General features: G+C 42.9%; 1 protein-coding gene across 1 annotated transcript in view; it reads right to left on the reverse strand.

The window, feature by feature from the left end:
• ush2a (Usher syndrome 2A (autosomal recessive, mild)) overlaps positions 1-23151 on the reverse strand; it is a 1196697-nt gene that overhangs the window by 294669 nt on the left and 878877 nt on the right. Inside the window, exons 45-46 of the mRNA XM_041207243.1 lie at positions 16311-16513; positions 14496-14608 (exon numbers count right to left, since the gene is read on the reverse strand). Of these exons, the coding sequence (XP_041063177.1) occupies positions 14496-14608; positions 16311-16513 (316 nt within the window). The remainder of the gene's footprint in view (positions 1-14495; positions 14609-16310; positions 16514-23151) is intronic.

Consider the following 23151-nt stretch of genomic DNA (forward strand, 5'->3'; position numbering starts at 1 on the left):
CCCATTCCTGGGGAAACGGCACCTCCCGCCATGCTGCCACCTCCTCCACAAGGGCAGCAAGGCAGTCATCAGAAAAGTGAGGGGCACATTGGCCTACCCTGCAGCCTGCCCTGCTCCTGGCCCACACCCTGCAGCCTGCCCTCCTCCTCTAGCTTTCCCACTACATTGGCTTGCTGTGCAGACCCCCTGCAGCTGGCCATAATGAACAGCCTATAGGAGGTTGCCTGGCCTTTTTTTAAACAGACTGCCGGGTCGCCATTGGACCCAGCGGTCTGTAAATGCCCGCCGCAAACCTAAGACTCCCGTTCTGCACCAGAATCGGAAATGCACTGTGCAGGCCTTATTTGGCCCGCCCACACAAATTGGTGGTGCGATCTGCGTCAGCACCAGCTCCGCCCACACGTCCAACGGAAAATTTTGGCCTTTGTGATAAATGGAACCTAACTTTAGTTAAATCCACCAATCTATCAAATAACCTGTTACTGGGATAATAGAGCCACCCTTTATCCAAAATCTCCACAAAACAGATTTCATTTTGATTACACTATGCTGATCCAGCTCATCTTTTTTAATTTGGATATTTTTAATGAATCAATTTTCACCAGCAGTAACAGTTCAACTATTAAACCACTGCTTAATTACATTATTTTATGTTGAATCAATTTTCCACTGAATCATTCGTCAAAATTAAATAATTTCATTTTTGCTGCAAGACTAGCTAAACTGATCAGCTAAGGCATATTTCAGTCAAAATTGTAGCCATGATAAGATTTTTATACTCAGACACTGTACCCAAAGTCCAGAATTAATGAATTAGCTATTGATTAAATTCCACTCTAACAAATCTACCATGGCAAATAAATGAACTACTCAGGGCACATGTAGGCCGTGGCCAGATATGTCAGGGCAATTGATCAATCTTTAATGGTCTATTAGGAAACTTCAGGAACTGATAATAATATGACAATTAAGAAAAGCTTAAAAAACAGAATTTGTTCCAAACATGAAATAATAGTCCAGATTTTGAGGGGTTTTTAATAATGAACTTTCAATGTTTACGGTCATTATGCCTTTGAATCTGATCGCAACTTCAAGATTTAGCTCCAGTGTAGATTAACATGGAAATCCTGGAATTACAGTCTACCTTTCACTGTGCTACCATGGGTTACACTGTGTGGGCCACCATCCATCCTCCACTCTCCACCCCACTCTCAACTGCATCCCCATAGCTGGAACTCAGGGAGAAATCAACTTATATGGTGAGAACTTGCCCTTGTCCACTCTTAATATTGCTGTTAGAAACCCTATAAAATTTAAGCTTTGTTCAATGTGGTGTAACTGAAATTTTGCATAACACCTACTGCTAAAAGCCTGATCTGACTCTTAAAAAATAATTTTATATTTGTGAAATGTTGTTAAATGTTTCCATCTTCATTAATTATTAGATATTTCAAACTAAATTTTGGAAATGAAATGTTTTTAGTTTGTTCATAAGATTTTGGCATCAACCCCATGAGTATGTCTCAATATGTATTTTTGCTATATGTAAACATTTTAAAAAGTGATTTGTTTATTAGTGCTCTTTATTTCTTGGTTTGGTGTGTGAGAAAATTATTTAATATGATTGGCTGCTGGGCAGCTTGATGACATTACTTCAGTTTGATGCTGGGAATAAACAAAGCTACTATCAATTGCATGTCAAAAAAATTAATGTTCTTGTCACAGAGATCACCAGATCTCTCAGTGAGGCTTTCTTTGAGGTTAGTGGCGAGTGCTCCAACTTCATTGCTGACTGCAATATCCAGGCCACGTTCTTCTTTGCAAAAACTAAGCCCTTTTTTTCTCTCCAATCTTTTACTAGCTTTTTCTACTCATCATCTGCTCTTTGGGTTTCCTCATATCAAGTATCATTCCAGGCAGACCATTTGCTCAAGGTACTTGTTACAGGCTTCATGTCTGGCTTTGGTGTTCTTTTGAGTACAGTGGTGCTGGCCAATCAGACCAGTAGTGCAAGCAACTCATGTTAAGGAACATATCTGTGATTCTCAGTGTATAAACGTATAACATACAATAGTGCAATCTTTCTGGAGATAGACAGAAACACTTTAGTACAACAAGGCCAAATACAAATTATTACCCTGCTTTATTTTACAGACAGCTAGTGAATGTACATGTTGTAATCAAATTACAACTCAATATGAGAATAAATCAAAGGATAAATAAATTTGAGAATTAATCAGGCTAGAACTTGATTACATCCATTGCTCTGTATGTTCACTTGCGATCTGTAGAATAAGGAAAACAACACAAACTGCACCACACCATCTTTATTAGTGAGCTTGCATATTTTATCTGATCAGTCTGATTCTAATTCTGATCTTGACTGGCTCTGGCATTGCAAAGAGTATATTTCTCCTCACCAATCCAAGCTTCCTTCACAGACTAGCTGGCTGAATTCCTTCCCTGTGACCCTTTGCCTTTTTCTATGTTCTCAGCGAGTGGGAGGTTGTATTTTTCATTAAGAGGCTTTTCAATAAAACTGGCTACCTCCCTCCCCCTTTAAGGTCTGGGTTTAAAAAAAACATCACATTCCCACAAATGAATAGTTATGGCCCAGGGATTAGCATTACTATGATTAGTCACTAACTGCATTGTCATTGCATCATGCGACTATCAGGATGTTAGAAGGAAAAGTAAATGGACCTTGGCTTTTGTTCATCCAGCGATTCTTAGGTTCCGATGAGATAACTGACTCTCATTGTTTCCATTAGAAATAGGCAGTGGGCTGAATTTGCTACACTTTGTCCCTGCTGAAATGGCGGGACCAGTTGCAGATCAGGAACCTAACTGGTGAAGAAGCAGGGTTTGCCAAGGCTCTGTCCCAGAGCCACAGCATTATCATCCTGCCCCAGGGTTCCCAACCAATCAGAGGGGATGGACGGAATGGCAGGTCCATTATGTCAGTTCCAGTTAAAGAGATCATGGCTATGAGTTTCCATTCCCGCTCACGGTGGGCGTCATGGCGGACAGGAGCGGAAAATATTGCGAGAAGGCCAAATATTGGTTTTACAGCATTGTAAAACCAGTTTTCAATGGTAACCTACAGCTCTCAATGGCGGGCTACATTTCCTGCTGCGGCACATCAGGAGTGTCATTTCAATATATTTGCATCTCATTATAAGGACTCCTCGCCAGAATCACCCCCCCTCCTCCCCCAAGCTGGATCATCCGGCCACATCAGTGTGCAATTAGAATGATGTATTTTGCAACAGCAGATATGAGACTTACACCTGGTGACCTGCATTTTGCTTGTGACATCAAGGCTCGTTCGCCTACCTTGCATCACGCAGTGCTCAAAGTAATCAGCATCAGACTTCACAGGCGGCACCACATCATTTTCAGGGGGTAGCAGAGGCCAGTCTCTACCTACCAGACCAGCGGCAAGGTGGAGGAGGCTTTTAATGGGCAGCAGGATTAGGGCTGCACTGGGTAAGGGGGGAAACTGGTCTGAGACATGGGAAGGGTCTGCAGGGCCAGGACTGCATGGGGAAGGGGGGAAACTGGCTTGGCCATTGGAAGGGGCTGCAGGGCTAGGGCTGGACTGGGGGGTATAAGTGGGGAAGGTTGCCCTCAGACACAAGACTGGGGGGAGGGTGCGAGAGGTTAGCGTCCTCAGCACCAGGATGGGGAAAGAGTCATGGAATCACATAAGCCACTTGGGGCCAGAATGGGAGAAGTGCTGAGTGAAGAAGTGCTTCAGTTTACATTGTTGAGCTTGCAAAGACTGTCCTTGTCCCAGTCCAGGGAGGGGAAGGGCATGTCAATCCAGTCTCAGTTGTGTCCAGGATGTTGTGCACAGGACATTGTTGTAACATCACACACCTCGGTCTGTGGGTTTCTGGCATCATACTGGCCGCAGATGACACACTCAGTCAGGGGAGACATCTGCAGATTTCAGATGGGGAAAAGGCAAGAGGCATTGTGGGGCTATCCGAGCGTGTGTGTGGTTGGGGGCGGGGTACATGTGTAACTGTATAAGCGGTCTCTAGATGGGGAAGGGTGAGGTCCACATGGGACAAAGGCACATCCACCTCAAAATGTTCAGGAGCTAACAAATGGATATCTACCACAATCACGATAGGATCAAGGAGTACAAGGGTAGGATTGAGAGGTCTTGGAGGGAAGAAAACCTGAACATTAAGCTCCTCTGGGATGATGGGAGGGATTTCCACACTCACGCGGAGATGGTCCAAGCTGGTCTGGCAGTGAGAGCTCCCTAACACCATCTCCCAACCTGCAGTGATGGCAAATGAGGCAAAACTCTGCTGGTGAGGGCTCCAAGGGTGAAATGGAGGGCAAATGCATGCACCAAGGGGGAGCGATTAAAGTGGCACCCAACTGAACTGTGCATTGCCAAATGAGGAGAGAGGCCCAGCTGAGACATGTTAGGAGTCTTTCAATGGCATTGTAGGGAATCAGGAAAGTGTAGCAATGGTGCGTATTCATGCAAGACTAATCCTGCAAAGTGGCACTAATTGATATCCTTGTCTTAACCCCTTGTTTGCAGCGTAGAAATTACTCTGAGCAATTGGGTGACTGGCCAAGCTTCAGAATTGTGTTAGAATTGTGATGCTGGACAGCTCATGGAAGAGAAGCCTCAGGCCCCCATCAAACAAATAATCTCATTTCCTGACTAATCATTTACCCTCATGTTTATTCAATGAATGTAGTATTAGAGTGCAGTGAATGAGGATCCCAGTACCTGGGCTGAAAGTAGCACATCCCAAGCATCTGGCCAAAGCGATGTCAGGCAGTCGGTCATGTAAAGGCGGGGGCACCTTGATACGCACCCCGCACTGGCCATCATTTTAGGGGTGAGTAGTTGCCAACATGGGTACAACGCTCTTGAACCCACATTCGCTGATGAGTCATTGACAGAAAGAGGACCTTTGGTGACTAATGTTGACTGTTGTCTGTTTCTCACTGATCCTGCAGAGAGGAGATCATCAGGAAGATGCAGCCTGGATTTATTGCTGCCTGCATAATTGTATACAGGCGGAAGAGAAGAAGGCGAAGATTGCGATGGAGGCACCTGGCTCGCCAAATGGAGGGAAAAAACCCTCAAAACCTAGGACTAATAGGGCCCCCTCTGGACACAGAGGATGAGGCTCACAGAAACGTTGTCCATAGGTGACTCACAAGACCGAGGCTGCACAGAACTCACATGTCATAATTGCAGATGAGTGAGAACCAGTGTCGCTGATGCCTCTGCATGTCCAGGGATCTGTGACTTACATTTGTCACATTCTCCAGGAATTGGTGCTACGGGGACTAGGAGAGCATCCATGGTCAGTGGCTCTGAAAATAACGACCGCATTTAACTTCCACACCTTTGTAGGACCTCTCAAGCGTCCACACACAAATACATGCAAGAGGTCACAGACGCTATAAAAGCTCCTTAGCTACAGGTACTCCAATACATAAAGAGGAAAGGCTACCACTCGCTCAATGTAAAGATGTTCTGTGACCATAAGAAACTTATGCAGTTTTGTGCCAGATACCCAGGAAGCGTCCACATCTCATACATTCTGAGTAAATCGCCAGTCCTGGACATCTTCTAGGGAACACACAGGATCCAGGGTTGGCTCCTCATTGACAAAGGCTACCCGCAAAGGATGTGGCTAATGATGCCCATGCGGTAGCCTCGGACTCCTGCAGAAAGAAGGTACAATGATGCCACTAGCTAAACATTGGTGGAGCACAACATAGGGATCTTAAAGGTGCAATTCTGATGCCTGGACAGATCTAGCGGAGCACTCCAGTACACTCCCCATAGCATCTCACTGATCATTGTGACTTGCTGCACATGCACAAGCTGGTGCTGCAAAGGGTGCAGGTCTTGTTAGATGCCGACATGGAGAAGCTGTATGTCTCCTCCGATGGGGAGGACATCGAAGGGGATAAGGGCATTGAGTTTGAGGAAGCCGACACTGCAGGGGAAGAGGTCATAAAATGGGCCAGACGATGCAGGCTTGCACGTGAGACCCTCATTGCCACCAGATTCCACAAGGAGGACAATGAGTTGCTATGAGTAACCTCTTGGGCAAGTGCCCTCCATCATGGGCCAACATTAACACAAGCATTGCTATTTCTCTCAGTTCAACCATGCGCTTCAATATGAGAGTGAATAGTTACACATCAGGATCACATTGTCCTGATCTTTTGAAGGTGATAAGCCTCAGGAGCATATGTCCATGCAGAGGTGAGGTTCTACCTGGAGGAGGGAGTACCGGCATCAGACGTCAGAAAGTGCTGCCTCTTCAAGCATCTCCCCAGCATCCCAGTTGCAGCAGCAGCCTGCAAGAGCCAGGAGCTGTTCACCATCCTCAGTGGGCTTATAGCTGTATGCCTTAAATCTGACAAAGCTCCTCAAGGTATTCCATCTCCAGCAATGGGGCAACACATTCTGTGTAAAGTTGATGGTGAAACTGATAGGTGACACTTGTGCCAAGTCAGCCAAGGATGTATACATCTATTCTGAGATGACTCAATCCTCTGTGTCAACTTCTCCTCTATCACATTAGGGGGAGGTCGCATAGTGGTATTGTCACTGGACTGGTAACCCAGAAAGCCGGGGTAATGCTCAGGGGACTGGGGTTTGAATCCCACCATGGCAGATGATGGTATTTGACGACCATGAAACCACTGCCAATTGTCGTAAAAACCCATCTGGTTCACTAATGCTCTTTAGGGAAGGAAATCTGTCGTCCTTACCTGGTCTGGCCTACATGTGACTCCAGACCCACAGCAATGTGGTTGACTCTCAAATGCCCTCTGAACAAGGGCAATTAGGGATGGGCAATAAATGCTGGCCCAGCCAGCGATACCCATGAACGAATAAAAAAAAAATTAACATCCGGCATTCCCAGTCAGGGATGCTGGCCTGCTTTTTATCACATGCCTTACTATATATGTAGACCACCTGAGGATGACGACGCTCAACCACTTGCATGCCAGACAAACAAAGGTCTCCTCACTTGTGACCTCACAGCCAGCCCTGGATCTTGCAAATTCCAAAATTCCCAGACACCATGAAGCCCTCAAGGTCACAAGTCGTTCAGTACATCTGCGCTCCCTGGAACTCGAACATACAACCTTGAGCTCCCCTCAACATTGTCTAAAGCTACAATGTTCACTTCAAGAACGTAATCAAAGGCTCTGTTGACCACCAGAAATCACCATTTGCAATTAGCATCACTCATCTTGGTGAGTGTTTAGGTGATGAGATAGACAGTGCTGTATTCCAACATTGTGACGAGAGTTTTATGGCTACAATCCAGACAATTGTAGGTTGAGAAACGCTCAAGTTTGTAGGTTCAAGTACCAGGGCAATAATGTGGCTGAGAGGGGCAGAGCTTCGGTATGTTGAGGTGGAAAGGTGCTCCCACTTATTGGTGATGTACACTCGGAAAGTTGGAAACATGGTTGACAGACAGGAGCACAACGAGCTCTGAGTATGGGCTCATAACATTAAAACCCTGCTGGAAGACAGAGCATATAGAGTTGCAAAATATATGACCCTTAACCATGTGTGAACACATCTCTCCTTGTACGCCACATCTTCATCTTTCAAGAATGCAGGCGAGATAGAACACCTCTGCCTCAATCTTTCACAGCCAAGAATAAACATTACAGAATCCTGCAAAGCATGTGAACAAGATTCGTTCCACAATCACACTTAATATTAAGGTTGAGGCATCAACAATGTTGAGAATGATCTGGAAAAGAGCCACGCACTGTGGTGATATGGAAGCACACTGCATGGACGAGAGGCCCATGATAGCGACATCTGTGATAAGTAGGGGGAGGGGCCATGGTATCACACCTGCTTAATAGCAACAAAGCTCATCATAAAAAGGAGTTATACATATGAGTAGATGTGAAATAGCTGTGATTCTATTTACATTTGTGAACCTTTTATACATGTTGTGAACACCAGTGCCATGTTGTGCTCCTAAATGTTTTCAACTTTCCTAACCTTAGTGCTATGTCTTGGTGCTTCCTTGACATCCACAGTGGAGTAGGATGCAGCCTGCTGATTGCTATGCCAGGTTGTCTATGATTACTTTGGCAGGCGTCCTCTGGAGGGCCGAGGCCTGGTGGGCCCCAGCCTGCTTTGGGTGTGCTGCTGTGGGGCAGGTGCATTGCCTCGGCCTATGGAGCTGGAGGTGATGGGGTCACAGGAAGAGGGGATTGAGATCAGCCGGACATTCCCAGAGTCACCTGGATGGCCCTGGGGTGTCCAGCTACTGGTCCTCATCCTTATGAGTGCCGGAGGGCACCTGATTGACTCCTTGAGGACAAGGTGCAGCTGGAGTGTGATCTAGGTGCCTCAACTATCTCTCGCATAGCCACTGATGGATGCCACCAATGGCAACAGCAATGGAGGGCTGCTCTTGCAGCAGTGCAGGACCGATGCCCTGGACCAAGATCTCCATGGCAGCTGCCATTCTACCAGTGTTAGTCTTGGTGCATTGGCATGCTGGTGCTATCACCTCAGATTGAACACAGATGGACTCTTCCATTGTCTGTTGCAATCTGAGAAATGCAGCTGATATCCCTTCCTGATGTTCCTTTGATTGTCGCTGCAGCTCCACCGCCTCATTTAGGACCGAGTCTGGAGGCTTGTCATCTGGTTTGGATTCCACAGATTCCTGGCTTCCAACAGTCCTCTGAGTGCCCACAACCTCGGATGTCCCTGCCTTCGCCTGCTGTGGACAAGATTTGTGCTGTGCTCACTAGATTGTGACCCTGAACTAGGTCCCACTGAGGTGTGTGTCTCTGCGATGCTGGAGTGTGTGGGTGAGCGCTGTGATGGGTCTTCTATGGTGCACTTCTCTGGGACCCTCACCCAAGGGTGTCACTAGTGCTAGAGCTGAGCTGGAGCTGAGGACCTGCTTTGTGGGTGCCCTTGACCACTTTCTAGTGGTGCCTATGAAAGAAAGGAGAGATAATTAATGCATGGAAGGCGATTCTAAAACAGGACAATGCACTCACAGTCTGGTTGTCTGAGGGATGAGCTGGTGCAGGATCCTCACTTGGTTGTGCGCCGCCTACCTCACCGTTGATGCAGTCTTCGTTCTCTCCAGCCAGCTCGATAACTCAATTCTCGTAGGGACTCCACCCCCCGGTGTGAGATCTCTCCCTTCAGTTGCGTATGAGCTTGTCCTGCATTAAGACAGATGGAGAGCATAAGCGTACCAGGGCAGATGATAAGGATGCCTGCCATGTGTGAGTGGTGACTGCAGCCATGGATGAGATGAGGACACAAATTGCAGAAGAAATGAGGCCAAATGGAGGTGTGAAGGTGTGTGTGAGAGTCAGTGGTGATGTCCCTTGAGCTGGCAGGGTGTGAGATGCCAGTGAATGTGTGATGTGCTGGTGCGTGTGTGAGTTGAGAGTGATGAGATGGTTGACTTACCCTGGTGGCATGGATGAGATCATTAATTCTCTTTCTACACTAGGTGGCTGACCTCTTCTATGCTACATTGGCACTGAACGATGCTGCCACCACCTGCCAAGCCGGAGTGGTGAGGTTGGTGGATGGAGGACATTGTGGTGGGCCTTGCTTGCCTTCAGCAGGCGTTTCAGGAAGGAGTCACTGAATTTGGGTGCAGCTGTTTATTTTCTCTTTTGGGGCCATCTCTCTCATCTGTGGAAGTTCTAGGCTGCAGGCATTGACAAAGTTCTGCATGGGTGCCGTTTAAGTACGACGCCCGAAATGAGGAAGCAGTGAGCTCATGGTGGGGCGGATGAATCAGATGCCGCCTACCCACGATCCGGCATGTTTCCTGTGTGTGCATAATTAATGCAGCAGGAAGTAGACGATATGGCACAAAAACCCGCCATTGTGGCCGGCAGTCAGAAAACCGTTTTTCATGCCCACTGTTGCACTTAGTGCAATGAGGGGTAAATCCTGCCCATGGCATGGGCTACACTAGCTCAACAACAAGCTGTTGGAACTACAGGAATGAAGAGAAGACCTGGAAAATCCTGGGTCTCTCACTCCTGCCTGGAGATCCTGCAGCAGGATCTGGGGGTCTGCAGTGAGGCAAACTCACCCAAGGATGGGTGGAAGAGGCCAACTTCTGCAAACAAGCAGATGTGGATGTAAGTGGCGGAGGAAGTGAACAGTAGGAGTATGGTCTCTCCAACTGGGAGATAGTAAACCAAGAGGATCTAGGATATCAGAATGATGAGAAAAGCAATCAGCTTAGCACTTTCAGGTGCCATGCCCCGCACTCTGGCTTTCACAGCTTTCTTTTTGCACATCACTCTTCAGACACACCTTGCAGCTCCATTCATTCCTCTCTCTCCAGGCACCTAACATCACCATCTGAACAACCAACAGCCAATTGCCCTCTCATACCCTTGCCTCAAAGTCACCCTTCACAAATGGTGCCCTTCCCTCCTCTTCACAGAAGCCATTATGAACACTCATGCCTCTCTTTTTTTCCTTGCAGGAGAAGAGAGCACACAATTTGGCATGAGGCAGAGACCCAGGGGGAGGAGCGGCCCGCCAGTGACAGACACCTAATTGGGCATTGGCAATGTGTTCCCACCTGCTCCAGTGGGAAGGAGGTTTTGATTCAGAAAACTGCAGATGTTAGCAGCGACCTGTCACTATATCCTGAGCCTCCTGAAGCACTGATGCTTAAATATGTCAGGGAGTTGATCTGCCTGTAGACCCTGCATTGGGGGTCTCACTTCCCTACAGACAGATCTTGGTGGCCAAACCATCTGCCCGGTGGAGCATAATGGAGCAGAGGAGGAAGCAGCTGGTACTGGTGGTGATGCTCGGGTTGCTCCTGCTGCTGCTCGTGTTGATGGCGATGGTGTTACTTCTGCTCTTGCTCCTCATTAAAGTCGCAAGGTGCAGCTGCAGAAACTGCTCCCATGCCTTGGCGAGGGCTGACAGCAGGGAAGTGCAGCTGAAGGTGAGTGAAGTGCTCGACAGATGAAGTGCCTTCCAAAAAGTTGGCAATCACCCTCTCAAAGAAGAAATGCTATGAAAAGCAGTCTCTCACTTGGCCTTGGCTGAAGCCCTTCACTTTCAGTGAACAAAGCCTGCCCAGCCTTTTGGTTTCATTGAAGAAATTCTTCCCCTCTGCAGTTGCCTTGCTATCCCTGGTGAGTTCCTGAGAGGTCAGGAAATAGGTGCCCTAGCTGGGAAATCCAGGATTGATGGTTTAAAAAGTCCTTAATTGGTATTTAAGTTACTTACTTAATTTCTTAGCTGATAGGTTAAAAAGGATCCCCACTCACCTTAATCTCACCCTCTAGAAATCACAAAGAGGGAGGCACAATGTTGGGAGTCCTGACTTTACATCAATTTCAAGCATTTAACTCCCTGCACATGCAAAACCTGCTTCTAAACTTGACAGGGAAAATTTCTCCCTAGTGAGTCACAATATTATACAAATTGGCTTGTTTAACTTTAGAACTCATTTTCAATGCTAGTAGGCTGTGGCTGTTTTAAACATATACAGATTTACTTTGTTTATAAACACATTCCCAATCCTCTGCTCTTGCCCCATACTACTGCAAATTTATACCTATTCTTTAGTGCACCACATTTTCCTTTGCCCAGGCTCCATTTGCTCATCAGCAAAACCCCACCCACTTACAAAGAGCATTCAGTACAGTTCAGGCCAAGTGAAAAACCCACATTTTTAGGTGCACTGTTCTTGGAATTCACATTCATTGAGAATGGTAGTAATTGTACATAGTTTGGAGACAAAGGGTGAATCAAAAACTAGATACACGTTCTTAATGGGAAACAGTTCTGAGTTGCTTCCTCCTTACATTCCACTGTGCTGTTTAATAATAAATGTTTGTAAAGAGATCAGCAGCATCTTTCCCTGATCAGTCTTCTGATACTGACTGGCTCCGGCAGCAAGAAGCATGACTTCTCCTCACTTGGCCCAGATTAATTCATAAATAGATCAGGAAATAGTCACCATATTAGTGAACAAATAAGAAGAAAGTAGGTAAGAATGCAGAATGTGTTCGTTCCCAACAATCTACCTGTCAAGTTTAGATAAATTTTGTAAATATCAAAATTCACCTACCTAGTGACATGGTTGATTGTGGGGAATGTGACATGACTCAAACACAATGGTCAAAGTTCCAGCCCTTTTAATGCTAATTAGATCACAGTAGATGGCTCTCATGGCATTGTGAGATCATAAATAATGCAGCTAAGTTATTTTTTTATAAAAGCAAATTTTTGATCTGTTAAGTGTTACAGTCTTATTTTTGTCATTTTCGAATTGCAGGTTAGATAAGTCAGCTAATAAAAATGGACACTTTTAAAAGAGGTTGTTTTATTCTGAAAGATCAAAAATGTGTTTAGTGTTCATTGTGCCTGTTCTAGAGCTGTTAGATTGGCAGGAATGAAGTTTGCTCAGTATCTAGTCTTCCTTGTATAAAAAGTGTATATAATATTAAACATTTGCCACTAAGCTTAAATGTTCCATTGTACAGCTCTTAATTTGGTGTAATTTGAAAAAGGTAACTTCTGAAATTGTATTTTATTGTAAATTATTGATTAACATTCATAATTAACAGACTCATGGTTTAATGAAAAGACAGTGAGTGTATTTAAATAGAGATAAATGGAAGTCTTTGCTACTAGCTTAATCTGCATTTTGTCATTTGTTATCTTTAGAATGTGATAAGACTGAACATGTAAGCAGTGAATTGCCAAAACCAACTGTTTTGTCAGAGAGAGAGAGAGAGCGAACAGAAATGTCTGAGCACAAGTCAGGTGGTGCCAAACAGGGAGTGAAAGCTGGTATAACTCTGATGTACATTCCAGTCGCTGGCATGAAGATGGCTTTTGGTAGAAAGCTGGAAGGAAGGGAATAGAACATGGCTTGTAAGACATGACAAGATAAATTACCGCAAAATTGGATACAAGAAAACAGTAAAAACAGACTAACAATCTGTTCATGCAATTTAAGGCCTGACTAAATATTTATTGTTCTTTCAAGCACTCATATTTACTTTTTATCAAAATGCAGGTACATTGTTTTGAAACATAAGTTGTTGCTCCCACCTTGTGTGAAAGGTGACATTTTGTTAATACTAATTTAATTGGTTAATACAGTGCAACAATGGGAGAGGTTAAAATGTGATATTCTGCACAGGTCACAAAATGGCACTAAGAATAAGTTGAACAAAAATAACAGTGCTATTTGTGATAATTACCCTTAAATCTGGCAGTGACGGTTCTATTAATTCAGCATCCTAAGGGTGAATTTTAACTATTTCCATCTGGTAGAAAGTGAATGCAGTAGAAGTTAAAGCTGTAAACTTTTACCAACCCATAGCCATTTTAATGCGAATATTTTCTTGCTGAATAGCAGTGTCCACCCAAGCTTCATGAATGTAAATAAATCAAAGGGTGGGATTTTCCAGCCGCGCCCACTGCCAGGATCGTCCAGTCCTTCTGAAAGTCAAAGGACTTTGGCTGGGCCGCCGAATCTCCTGCAGCGGGTCCCACCTCGATGGGGCCGGAAAAGCCCAGCTAAAGTCTAATGATTTACCTAGGATCCCAAAAACTATTTTAAGAGCTTACTGATTGGAGTGCCTGCTATGGGTGCCCTGATCAGTTAAAGGTCATGGGCAATAAAGATAGGCTCTTACAGAGAAGTGTGAAAATTATTTCTGTGGGGCCAAGGGAGGCAGCCAAAAGAAAATGTTGGCTCCCTCCACAGCCTCTGGGGGACCAGAAGACCCCAGTGGTGAGTAGGACTGGAAAATCCTGGCCTACATTATTGTGCCCAGCCATTAAAATGGCCCAGACCTCTGACATCACCTCCATGGCCAGCAAGTTACAATGGCTAACTATCCAGGAGTTTTTAAAAATATTTTTATGGGATTTGAATGTTGCTAGAAAGGCCAGCATTTGTTACCCATCCCTAATTGCCTTTGGGAAGGTGGTGGTGAGCCTCCTTCTTGAAACGTTGCAGTCCATCTGATCTAACACTTGTATCTACAACAACAACAACTTGTGCCTTTAATGTCCCAAGGCATTTATAGGAACAAATGAACTGCATTAGCTTCTAACAAATAAAGTAGATAGAAAGAGAATTTCAGATCAGGACTGGTAAACACCGTTGGACTCTTCCCTAATTTTTATGAAGCTTTCTTTTTGAATCTGGTGTTTTTTTTCTGATAATATGGTAATGAAAAAATACACGTGTTTTCTAAAAGCTTTGCAACCTCTAAGTTTATAACACACATTATTTTGTTAGTCCCTCTCCATTTTTACATAATCTGTCATTTGAGACTCTGTGCCCCCAAATTTGGTAACAGCAGAAAATAATTCAGAGGACCCAGAACTTATATTCCGTAAAAAAAAAATCTGCAATGAAAATCCAAATTATTGCTAAATCAATTACTTTTAGAAAATAAGAGATTTTGCTTACCTTGAGTTGATAACATGTATATGTGGTGCAGCTATATCATTTGGTTTATCCTCTGTAGTGGTGACTTGGGTACAGTTGCTTTTAGTGCAAGCATACACTGTGCAGACCTCAACCTTGCATAAAAGATCACAAAAAATACCTTTTCAAAAGTTCCAGAATAAAATTTAAATGCTTTTTGCATTAAATCAAACTAAACAGGCATGCATCTTATTCTCACTTTCAGAAGCAAGTGGAAAATGTGCAAATTATACATTCCTATAGTTGATATATAACCGATGAAATTCATAATGTCTTATTCTTTCTACTTTCTTTGTGTCGTGGATGATTCATGATTAAACATGAAAAACTGCCTTTTCAAGAAAAAAAATGACTGGAAAATATAAAATAGTATGTAATAGATAGCAGTCATTCATAATAATCACCAGAGTTTTATATCCGTTGGTGATTTGTAGATTTCCTCTGCTATTATTCATTTGGGATTGCTCACTGCTGCCTAGTTCAACATCTGCAGCTTCAACCAGAAAGCTGGGGCCACTCTCTGCTGGTTGCAGACAGCTCTGTTGATGCCACAAATGCCATTTCATGATTGGCTGATGGATGTGGAATTTTGCACAGCAGGATAGATTCAGTCTTTTCCTTGAGCTGCAACATATTTAAAGGCAAAACAGGGAGAATGAGTGTTGATAGAACTGAGTTCAAAATTTAGCATGGATATCCAGTATTCTTCTGTTCTTTGAACAGTGCCATGGGATCTTTTATATTCATTTGAACAGGCAGGTTGAAAGGCAGGATATGGACTATACACCATTCCCCACTAATACAATGAAGTGCTAGTCGGAGCTCTGTGCTCAAATCCTGCATTACGGGTTAGAACCCACAAAGTTCTCACTCAGAAATAAGTATTACAACCTGAGCCAGTGGCTCAGGGCAATGTTATGATTGGATTTATTTTCTACATAACAAACTGAAAAAGAAATTGAGATCAATATGCAATCTTTAAATATGGTTATTTTGTATTTGTGACTCTAATTGTAATAATGCTGGATTACATTTCTGAGTTTTTTCAGAGGAATAGAAATAAAACGCTTGTGCCAGGAATAATTATTTTTCATTATTTGTACCAGAATTAGCAGGCATTGATTCATGCGTTTGGACTGAACACAGTGAGTTCAATAAAGTGAGAAATGTTGAACCATTTGCTTGATGTGTTACACTTCTGTAAGGATATGTAAAACATTCCAAAAGTAATATAACAAAAAATATGGTCAAAATAAGTACTGAGAAATGAAAATCTAGTTATACTGCTCAGAGGATTGATGCTTAGAATTATGTAGTTAACTAGAGGGGAAAGATCTGCTTATCCTGCTGGCTCCTCTTCTTTCCATTCAAGGAAAATGAAATCCTGCACACATTATAGGGCCATTGACCTTCTGACAAATATATTGAAGTTTTAAACATTTCCAGGTAATCTGCTGGACCACTTTACAATGTTTTTGAAATGTTGCTTCACATCAGTTGCATTTATATTGCATCTGATACAGAGTCAAGCTGATGTTAGAGTACTTCGTTGAAATGGTCTAACTTTGCCTGTCCAAATTTGATGCTGATGACTTTACATGAGGGTTACATTACATAGTGAAAATGGAACCAAAATTAAAAATGCTTTATATCAAAACAAAATGCATGGTATAACTGTTATAACATACTGAAATAGATGGACTGAAAAAAATTAAAATGTACACAGAAAATAGCTGGAAAGCATAGAATTACATGATAACTAACTATTTAATATAAAAAGAACAGCTCACTCCTAACCTGTATCTCATATACAGTAAATGGAAGGAGGTCTGTCAATGCAAAAGACCCAGGTAAATTCATGCCAGTATCACGCTGCTCTTTATTCACATAAATAGAATATTTGGTGACAAAACCATTTGGTTTTGATGGTGATGTCCAGATGACACGAACAGCTGTACTATTGATCACATTGACCTCTGGAGGTAGCATGCCTTCAGGCTCTATAAATGGAGAGGAAAAACAGTCTAAATTCCAGCTGTCACCGAAACCAGTTGGTTAATGAAACATGCATGAGCATTTAACTTAAAAATGGTTCAATGCAAATCTGGTTATTTTACTGAAATATATATGAAACCAACAAGAGAAAGTTCAAGTCAAAGACAGAGAAGACACACCAGTAACCTAAATTAATGAAGTCAATCTTGATAAAACAAAATTACTTTGAGGGATATATTTATCAACTAAATCAGATAAATTTCATGTATGTTGGTAGCAGTTTTTAGTGATTTTATTTTGAAATCCTTCAATTTGATTCATTTTTCATTAAAACTATATATTTTAGCTGTCATGGTGGATCAGGCATCAGTGTATATAGTAGACATTACGTATTTTAAGGAAAACTTGTGCTATGCTAAAAGGCATAAAAGTGAAAGTTGTTCTGTGCCCACTTTATAACAGCCAAAATCAATCGAGCAGCTAAGCTTAATAGTGAATTTCCTGATGCATATATAAATATTTTTTAATAAATCCTTCCAGTGTGCTTCACCACTAGTGTACTGCCACAGTGCCAACCATTCCAAAGCTAAAGTATCAGGGAGAATGTTCACACTTCAGTCATTGTTTAAAGAGACCTCCGATTGGGATAAATATTCTAAAAAAGTACAAAGGAAAGTTGTTGGGAAAACAAAACAAGAACACTATATTGCTTCATTGAACAGGCAACAAAAGAAGCCCTTATGTTGCAATATTTAGTACATCTTCATGAGAAGTGTAAATGTATTCCCACTGGCCTAGTAGTCTTACAGTTGCTGCTTAGTTGAGATATATATGATCCTGAATAGATTACAGAGGGCTGGATTTTAATACGTGCTGTGTTCCCCATCCCTGCATGCCCACCGCCCGATTAAAATGTTGGTTGGGAACCCACCGAAGAAATAGCTGGCTGCCCTGCAGTCATTTTATGGTCAGAAGAAGAGGAGCTAAGGCCAGACTGTCTGGGGTATTGGTGGGCCCTGACTAGCAGGCCCCAGATAGGGGAGTGAGTGGGGTGAGGGGAGGGCTGGGTTTGAGAGGTTGAGGATTGGTGGGGTGAGTAAAAGGGGGATATGATGGAGGGGGTGCCTCCAATGGACAAAGGGGACCCCCAAAGGGGACCCTCCTTGCCCAACATATAAAAGATGCCAGGCTACTCACTAGGTATGGGCCTTCCCCCTATCGCAAATAAAATAGCGGCAAGTGCAGGATGAAGCAATTAAGTGGCCATTAATTGGCCGCCAGATGCCTCCACCAATCCCTGTAAAATGGGAGATTGGTGAGGGGCAGGCAGGAAGGTGGCAGGCCACATTTTACGAGCTCCCATCTTCAACCCGCCAGGCAAGGGAGCATATAATCCAACCCAGGATTTCAGCAATAGTGCTCACTACCTTATAAAAAAAGTTACCCTATCTTTTCGACTGATGTTGCTTGCAAATCATGCCTTGTTGATAAAGTGGGAGTGGGAGAAGCAGAAAAAATATTATTCTTCATTTCGTTCTTGTAGCAACACCAAAAAGTGGAGTCACACATTCCTGCCGTTAATTTGCTGAGCTCAAGGCTAGCAGTAGGAATGATTTATATGTAATATTTGCAAAAAGATCTTAGAAAGTTCAAGCTGATTTAAACTTTTGGCAATAGTGAAAAATAGGTGATGATGGATAGACTCTCTATCATAATATCCTGCCCAATCAACTCCAATGGAAAGGGATATTGGGATATGTGTATAACAGATGGCTGTTCCATCACTGCCTGTTTTCTGGCCACTCACGGAAGTTAAAATCAGCCCTATTATTGTAGTACAAAGCAGCAGTCCATTGTTTTCATTGTGGATATTTCTCAAACATGCATGTTCTGTCATCACCTTGTCAACTTTAATGATTTGGGTAAAGATCATGGGCTGAATTTAATGCAGTCCATTGCAGAGGGAAACACTTAATCATAGGAGAGGCTCCACATTGGTCTTCCAGTGGTGGCAAAGCTCCCCCTGATTAAGTCAGAGGGCAGGAGGTCCTGACACAGGATTCCCAGAGGTGCGATGTCTCATTAATTAGCCAATTATCCATGAGCCCATCACAATTTTGTGGTGGCTCAGGGGTTAAATGATGCCGCATGGCTTTGCTGATCCCTCAGAAGGCCACTGGTAAATCCTGCCGGGTTTGCCAGTGGCCTCCCGGGTGGCAGGGAGTGGGGTGAATCCCTCACTATCAGGTATTCTATGCCCCTTGGAGGGACCTGGCATAGGGCAGGGGAGAACTGCTGAAATCTATGTCCCTGCACATGCCTCCAATCTCCTCACTGCTCTCTAGTGATCCCCACCCCATGAACCCCGCCTCACCTTCACTCACCTTTGGTCTGGAATCCCACAATGATCCAAGGGTTGCTGGTGGGTGCATTGCCAGCTGCCACCATTCCTGCTGGCACTGGCGGCAGATGGAGCTGCCAGTCTGTGATTGGCCGGCACCTTCTTGGTGGGCAGACCTTCGGCCACTGGGACCTCAATTGTGGGAAAGGCCTAATGGTGGCCACTTAAATGCTTGAAAAGCACTTGATTTTGTCAGGTCTGCCACACTTAACTAATAGGGGTTCTCTGTGGATTCTCTGATTGGTGTATGAGACCCTGTCGATCTCACAGAATCTTGGCCCATGTCATCATTTAAGAATAGATTAGATAGATAATATGTGGAAAGGGGAACAAAGAGATGTGGAAACTGGGCAAGAACAGAAGGAAAGACTACTAACATTTTTTTATTTATTCACAGGATGTGGGCTTTGCTGGCTGGGCCAGCATTTATTGCCCATCCCTGGTTGCCCTTGAGAAGGTGGTGGTGAGCTGCCTTCTTGAACTGCTGCAGTGCCTGATGGAGGGATGCAGCATAGGGTGTGCATGTGGGTGGGGGGGGGGGGGGGGGGGGGGGGGGCGGGGGGCAACTTCTGAAATCCATGCCCCTGCCCATGCCTCCAATCTCCCCACGCCTCTCCAGTGGGAGGAGCAGGCAGGAAAGTGGCAGGCCATTGAAACCTTTAAGATCCTGAGGGGTCTTGACAGAGTGGATGTGGAGAGGATGTTTTCTCTCGTGGGAGAAACTAAAACTAGGGATCACGGTTTAAAAATAAGGGATTGTCCATTTAAGACAGAGATGAGGAGAAATGTTTTTCTCTCAGAGGATTGTGAGCCTTTGGTTACATTGGATTCATCAAAAAGTGGTGGAAGCAGAGTCCTTGAATACTTTTAAAGCACAGCTAGACAGATTCTTGATAAACAACAGGGTGAAAGGTTATCGAGGGTAGGCAGGTATGTGGAATGGAGGTTACAATCAGACCAGCCTTGATCTTATTGAATGGCAGAGCAAGCTTGAGGAACCATGTGGCCTACTCCTGCTCTTGCTCCTAATTCATATATTCACCTGTTTGCATGTATCCAAAGAAAAGTTATGAAAAGCTTGAGTTAATTAATTACTTGTAGTACATGGTAGCCTGTTTTTAAAATTGTTTTTTATTTGGTGAAACATTTTGAGCATAACTAGGGCATGGTGTTGGTCCATGCTTGATCCTTGGCATGTATGCACTCCACAGGTAGATCAGGATAGAGAACAGTAGAATGGTGCAACATTGTTATCGTTGGGGATTTTAAAAGTCCTTCCCTTAATTGGTCCAATAAAGACAGTGAAGTAGAGGAGAAGGTAAAATTGAGTTATTTATAGATGCTGTTAATGATTGCTTCCTAATTTGACATATTAGGGAGAGTATCAAAGAGAATAATTTATTAGATTCGGTGCTTAGCAGTGACCTGAAGATGTTATCTGAACTCTGGGCAAGTAGAGCAACAGTGATCATAATTTCAGTCGCTGAGGTGTTTTAAGATTACTGACAATTCAATATTAGCACTTAATTTCAAGCGAATTAATTTTTCACTTATGAGAAGGACTTTGGAATAGGTACGTTAGGATGTGCTGGTGGAAAGTAATAATAGTAAAGCAGAAGAAAAGTTGATTATTTTTAAGCAAATGCTGAAGAATAGGGAAGTCTTGTGTCGCTTGTAGGGTTAAATGAGTGCTTAAGTTAAGGTAAAGCTTTAATGGTCAAATACCAGTGTTCATAAAAGAAATTAACTTGGAAAATATATCTTATAATGTATAAAAGTTCAATCGTCCATGCTGATAAGGAGAACTAAAGCAGGTTTTCACAAACTTAAAATAGTATTAGAAGAAAGAAGGGTGGATCATTGCAGTAATGATGTAAGCATTTGTTTTTCAGCTATGTCATGGAACAATCATGGGTCATACTGTGAGGGCAGGTTATGTGTGAATGTGAAAATATGGTTGATGGAGCTAAATACTTTGCATCAGTTTTTATTTCTTCTGAAAAAATTGCAACAGTCCCAGCATTACAGGTGTGTCTCTAAAATTGCTTCATTAGAATTAACTGCAAGAAACATTTTAGTTAAGATTGATGCATTTGATGCTAAGAACATTGCAATGCAATTCATTTCAGAGAGCTCAAGGAAATCAGTAAGCTCATATGTAAACCTTTATGGATAGTTGAAGTTGAGGTGGATTAGGTGCAAGTTCCTATTGTCTCAATATTTAAGAAATTGTGACTAGGACAAAAGCATTTGAGTAATTTATTTGTATATTATTATATTATATGGATATCAAAATGACTTTGGAAAGTGTCAGTCCATCTTCACTAACTTGATTGAGGCAGGGCAATTTTAATCCTATCCATGTGGTAGAAACTGAGCAGGTGTGGTGTTAAAATCGCCTCATTTGCCCAGGAACTGTTGCTGCCAGGAGTTGACTTTCTGGGATTTTAACCCAATCAGTGCACACCCAGCCAAAGCCAGCGAGGTTCTTTTAAACTTACGCATGTTGGCCCTGATCAGGCTGTGCATAACAGGACTTTGGTTTCCATATTTTCTGAGCCACTGAAAATCTCCCCAAGATCTTGGTGTGTGCAATCAGATTACTCATGCGTTGTAAAATGGTAGATAAGTGCTACTTAAGCTTCGTATTTTTTCCACTCATCACCCAATTTGTGATGGATGCAAAAGACTACAAAGCTGATGTTGCATTGATCCAAATCCCAAAGCAATCTGTTTTATAAATTAACACCTTTTAAAAAAATTCACTAAACTGCATTTGCAGTTTATTATTTGGTGTTAAAACATTTTAGCACCTTGCCTGGCGTAAGTAAGAACACAAACAATATTAATCAGAACCAAAACTTTTTTACAGAAAACCTGATTCCTTCACCCACCCCATATAACAATTCAGATTGCAACAAAAACGATTTTTTAACAAAGAGGTATAATCTTGCATTTTTATGGATGCATAACAAGAAAGTTTATAATGGGAATTGAAATGTTGTGACAAATTAACTATACTAAGAATTAAGCAAGAAACAAAAGGTTTAGATTTGCTAGTTTGCCCAAATATATATTTTTTATTCGTTGATGGGATGTGGGCATCATTGGCAAGGCCAGAATTTGTTGCCCATCCCTAATTGCCATTGAACTGAAGGGATTGCTGGGCCTTTTCAGAGGGCAGTTAAAAGTCGACCACATTATTGTGGATCACGAGTCATATGTAGGCCTGACTAGATAAGGATGGCAGATTTACTTCCCTAAAGGATGTTAGAGAATACGATGGGTTTTTATGCCAGCATTACTGAAAATGACTTTCAATCCTAGATTTTTAATCAATTGAATTTAAATTCCACCAACTGTCACAGTCAGATTTGAACCCATGCCCTCAGATCATTAGCCCAGATCTCTGGATTACTAGCCCAATGACATTACCACTAGGCCACTGTCTTCTCCTGAATATCTAGCCAATCATGTGTCACAACAAATTATATGATAGCTGACAGTTTTATATAAAGTGTTGGTTTAGGTTCAGGTAAGTGCCAATAAGGCATATAGTATCAGATAGTATGGGGACACAGCTCAGTGGGGCATGAGAAAGTGATCACTGGGGTATGAAGAAATTCTACAATCAATGATACGATATTTCATCTTAGTTAGAATTGGTTGTTTCTTTCTTCTAAAGCTAAAATGCTGATACATCAGAATTTAAAAATAGCGAAAACAGATTAACATTTCAGTAGAGGTCCCTTAACAGAACGAAGAATTGAGGTGAGTAGTCCTTTTTATTGTTCAATATGAATAAATGTGAATGACTATACTAGAAAATATGCCGTGAAAGAAAGTATATATAAATTATAAGATCCTTAACAGTGTGGAGGAAAAGGGAAATTTAGTAATGCAGATTTTTTAAAATTCATTCTTGAGATGTGTGCATCACTAGCTAGGCCAGCATTTAATTCCCTTGAGAACTGTGTGGCTTGCTAGGCCATTTCAGAGTCAACCACATTGTTTGTGAGCCTGGAGTCATATGAAGAATGGGAGATATTTCCTTCCCTGAAGGACATCAGTGAACCAGATGGGTTTTTATGACAGTTGACAACAGTTTCATTGTTATCATTAGACTTTGACTTCCAGATTTTTATTGAATTTAAATTTCACCATCTGCCATGGTAGGATTTGAACCCAGGAAGACAGAGCATGACACCAGTCCATGGAGTACAAGGCCAGTGACAATACCAC

This window comes from Carcharodon carcharias, chromosome 2 (assembly GCF_017639515.1).
Source record: "Carcharodon carcharias isolate sCarCar2 chromosome 2, sCarCar2.pri, whole genome shotgun sequence".
NCBI classification, from domain to species: Eukaryota; Metazoa; Chordata; class Chondrichthyes; order Lamniformes; family Lamnidae; genus Carcharodon; species Carcharodon carcharias.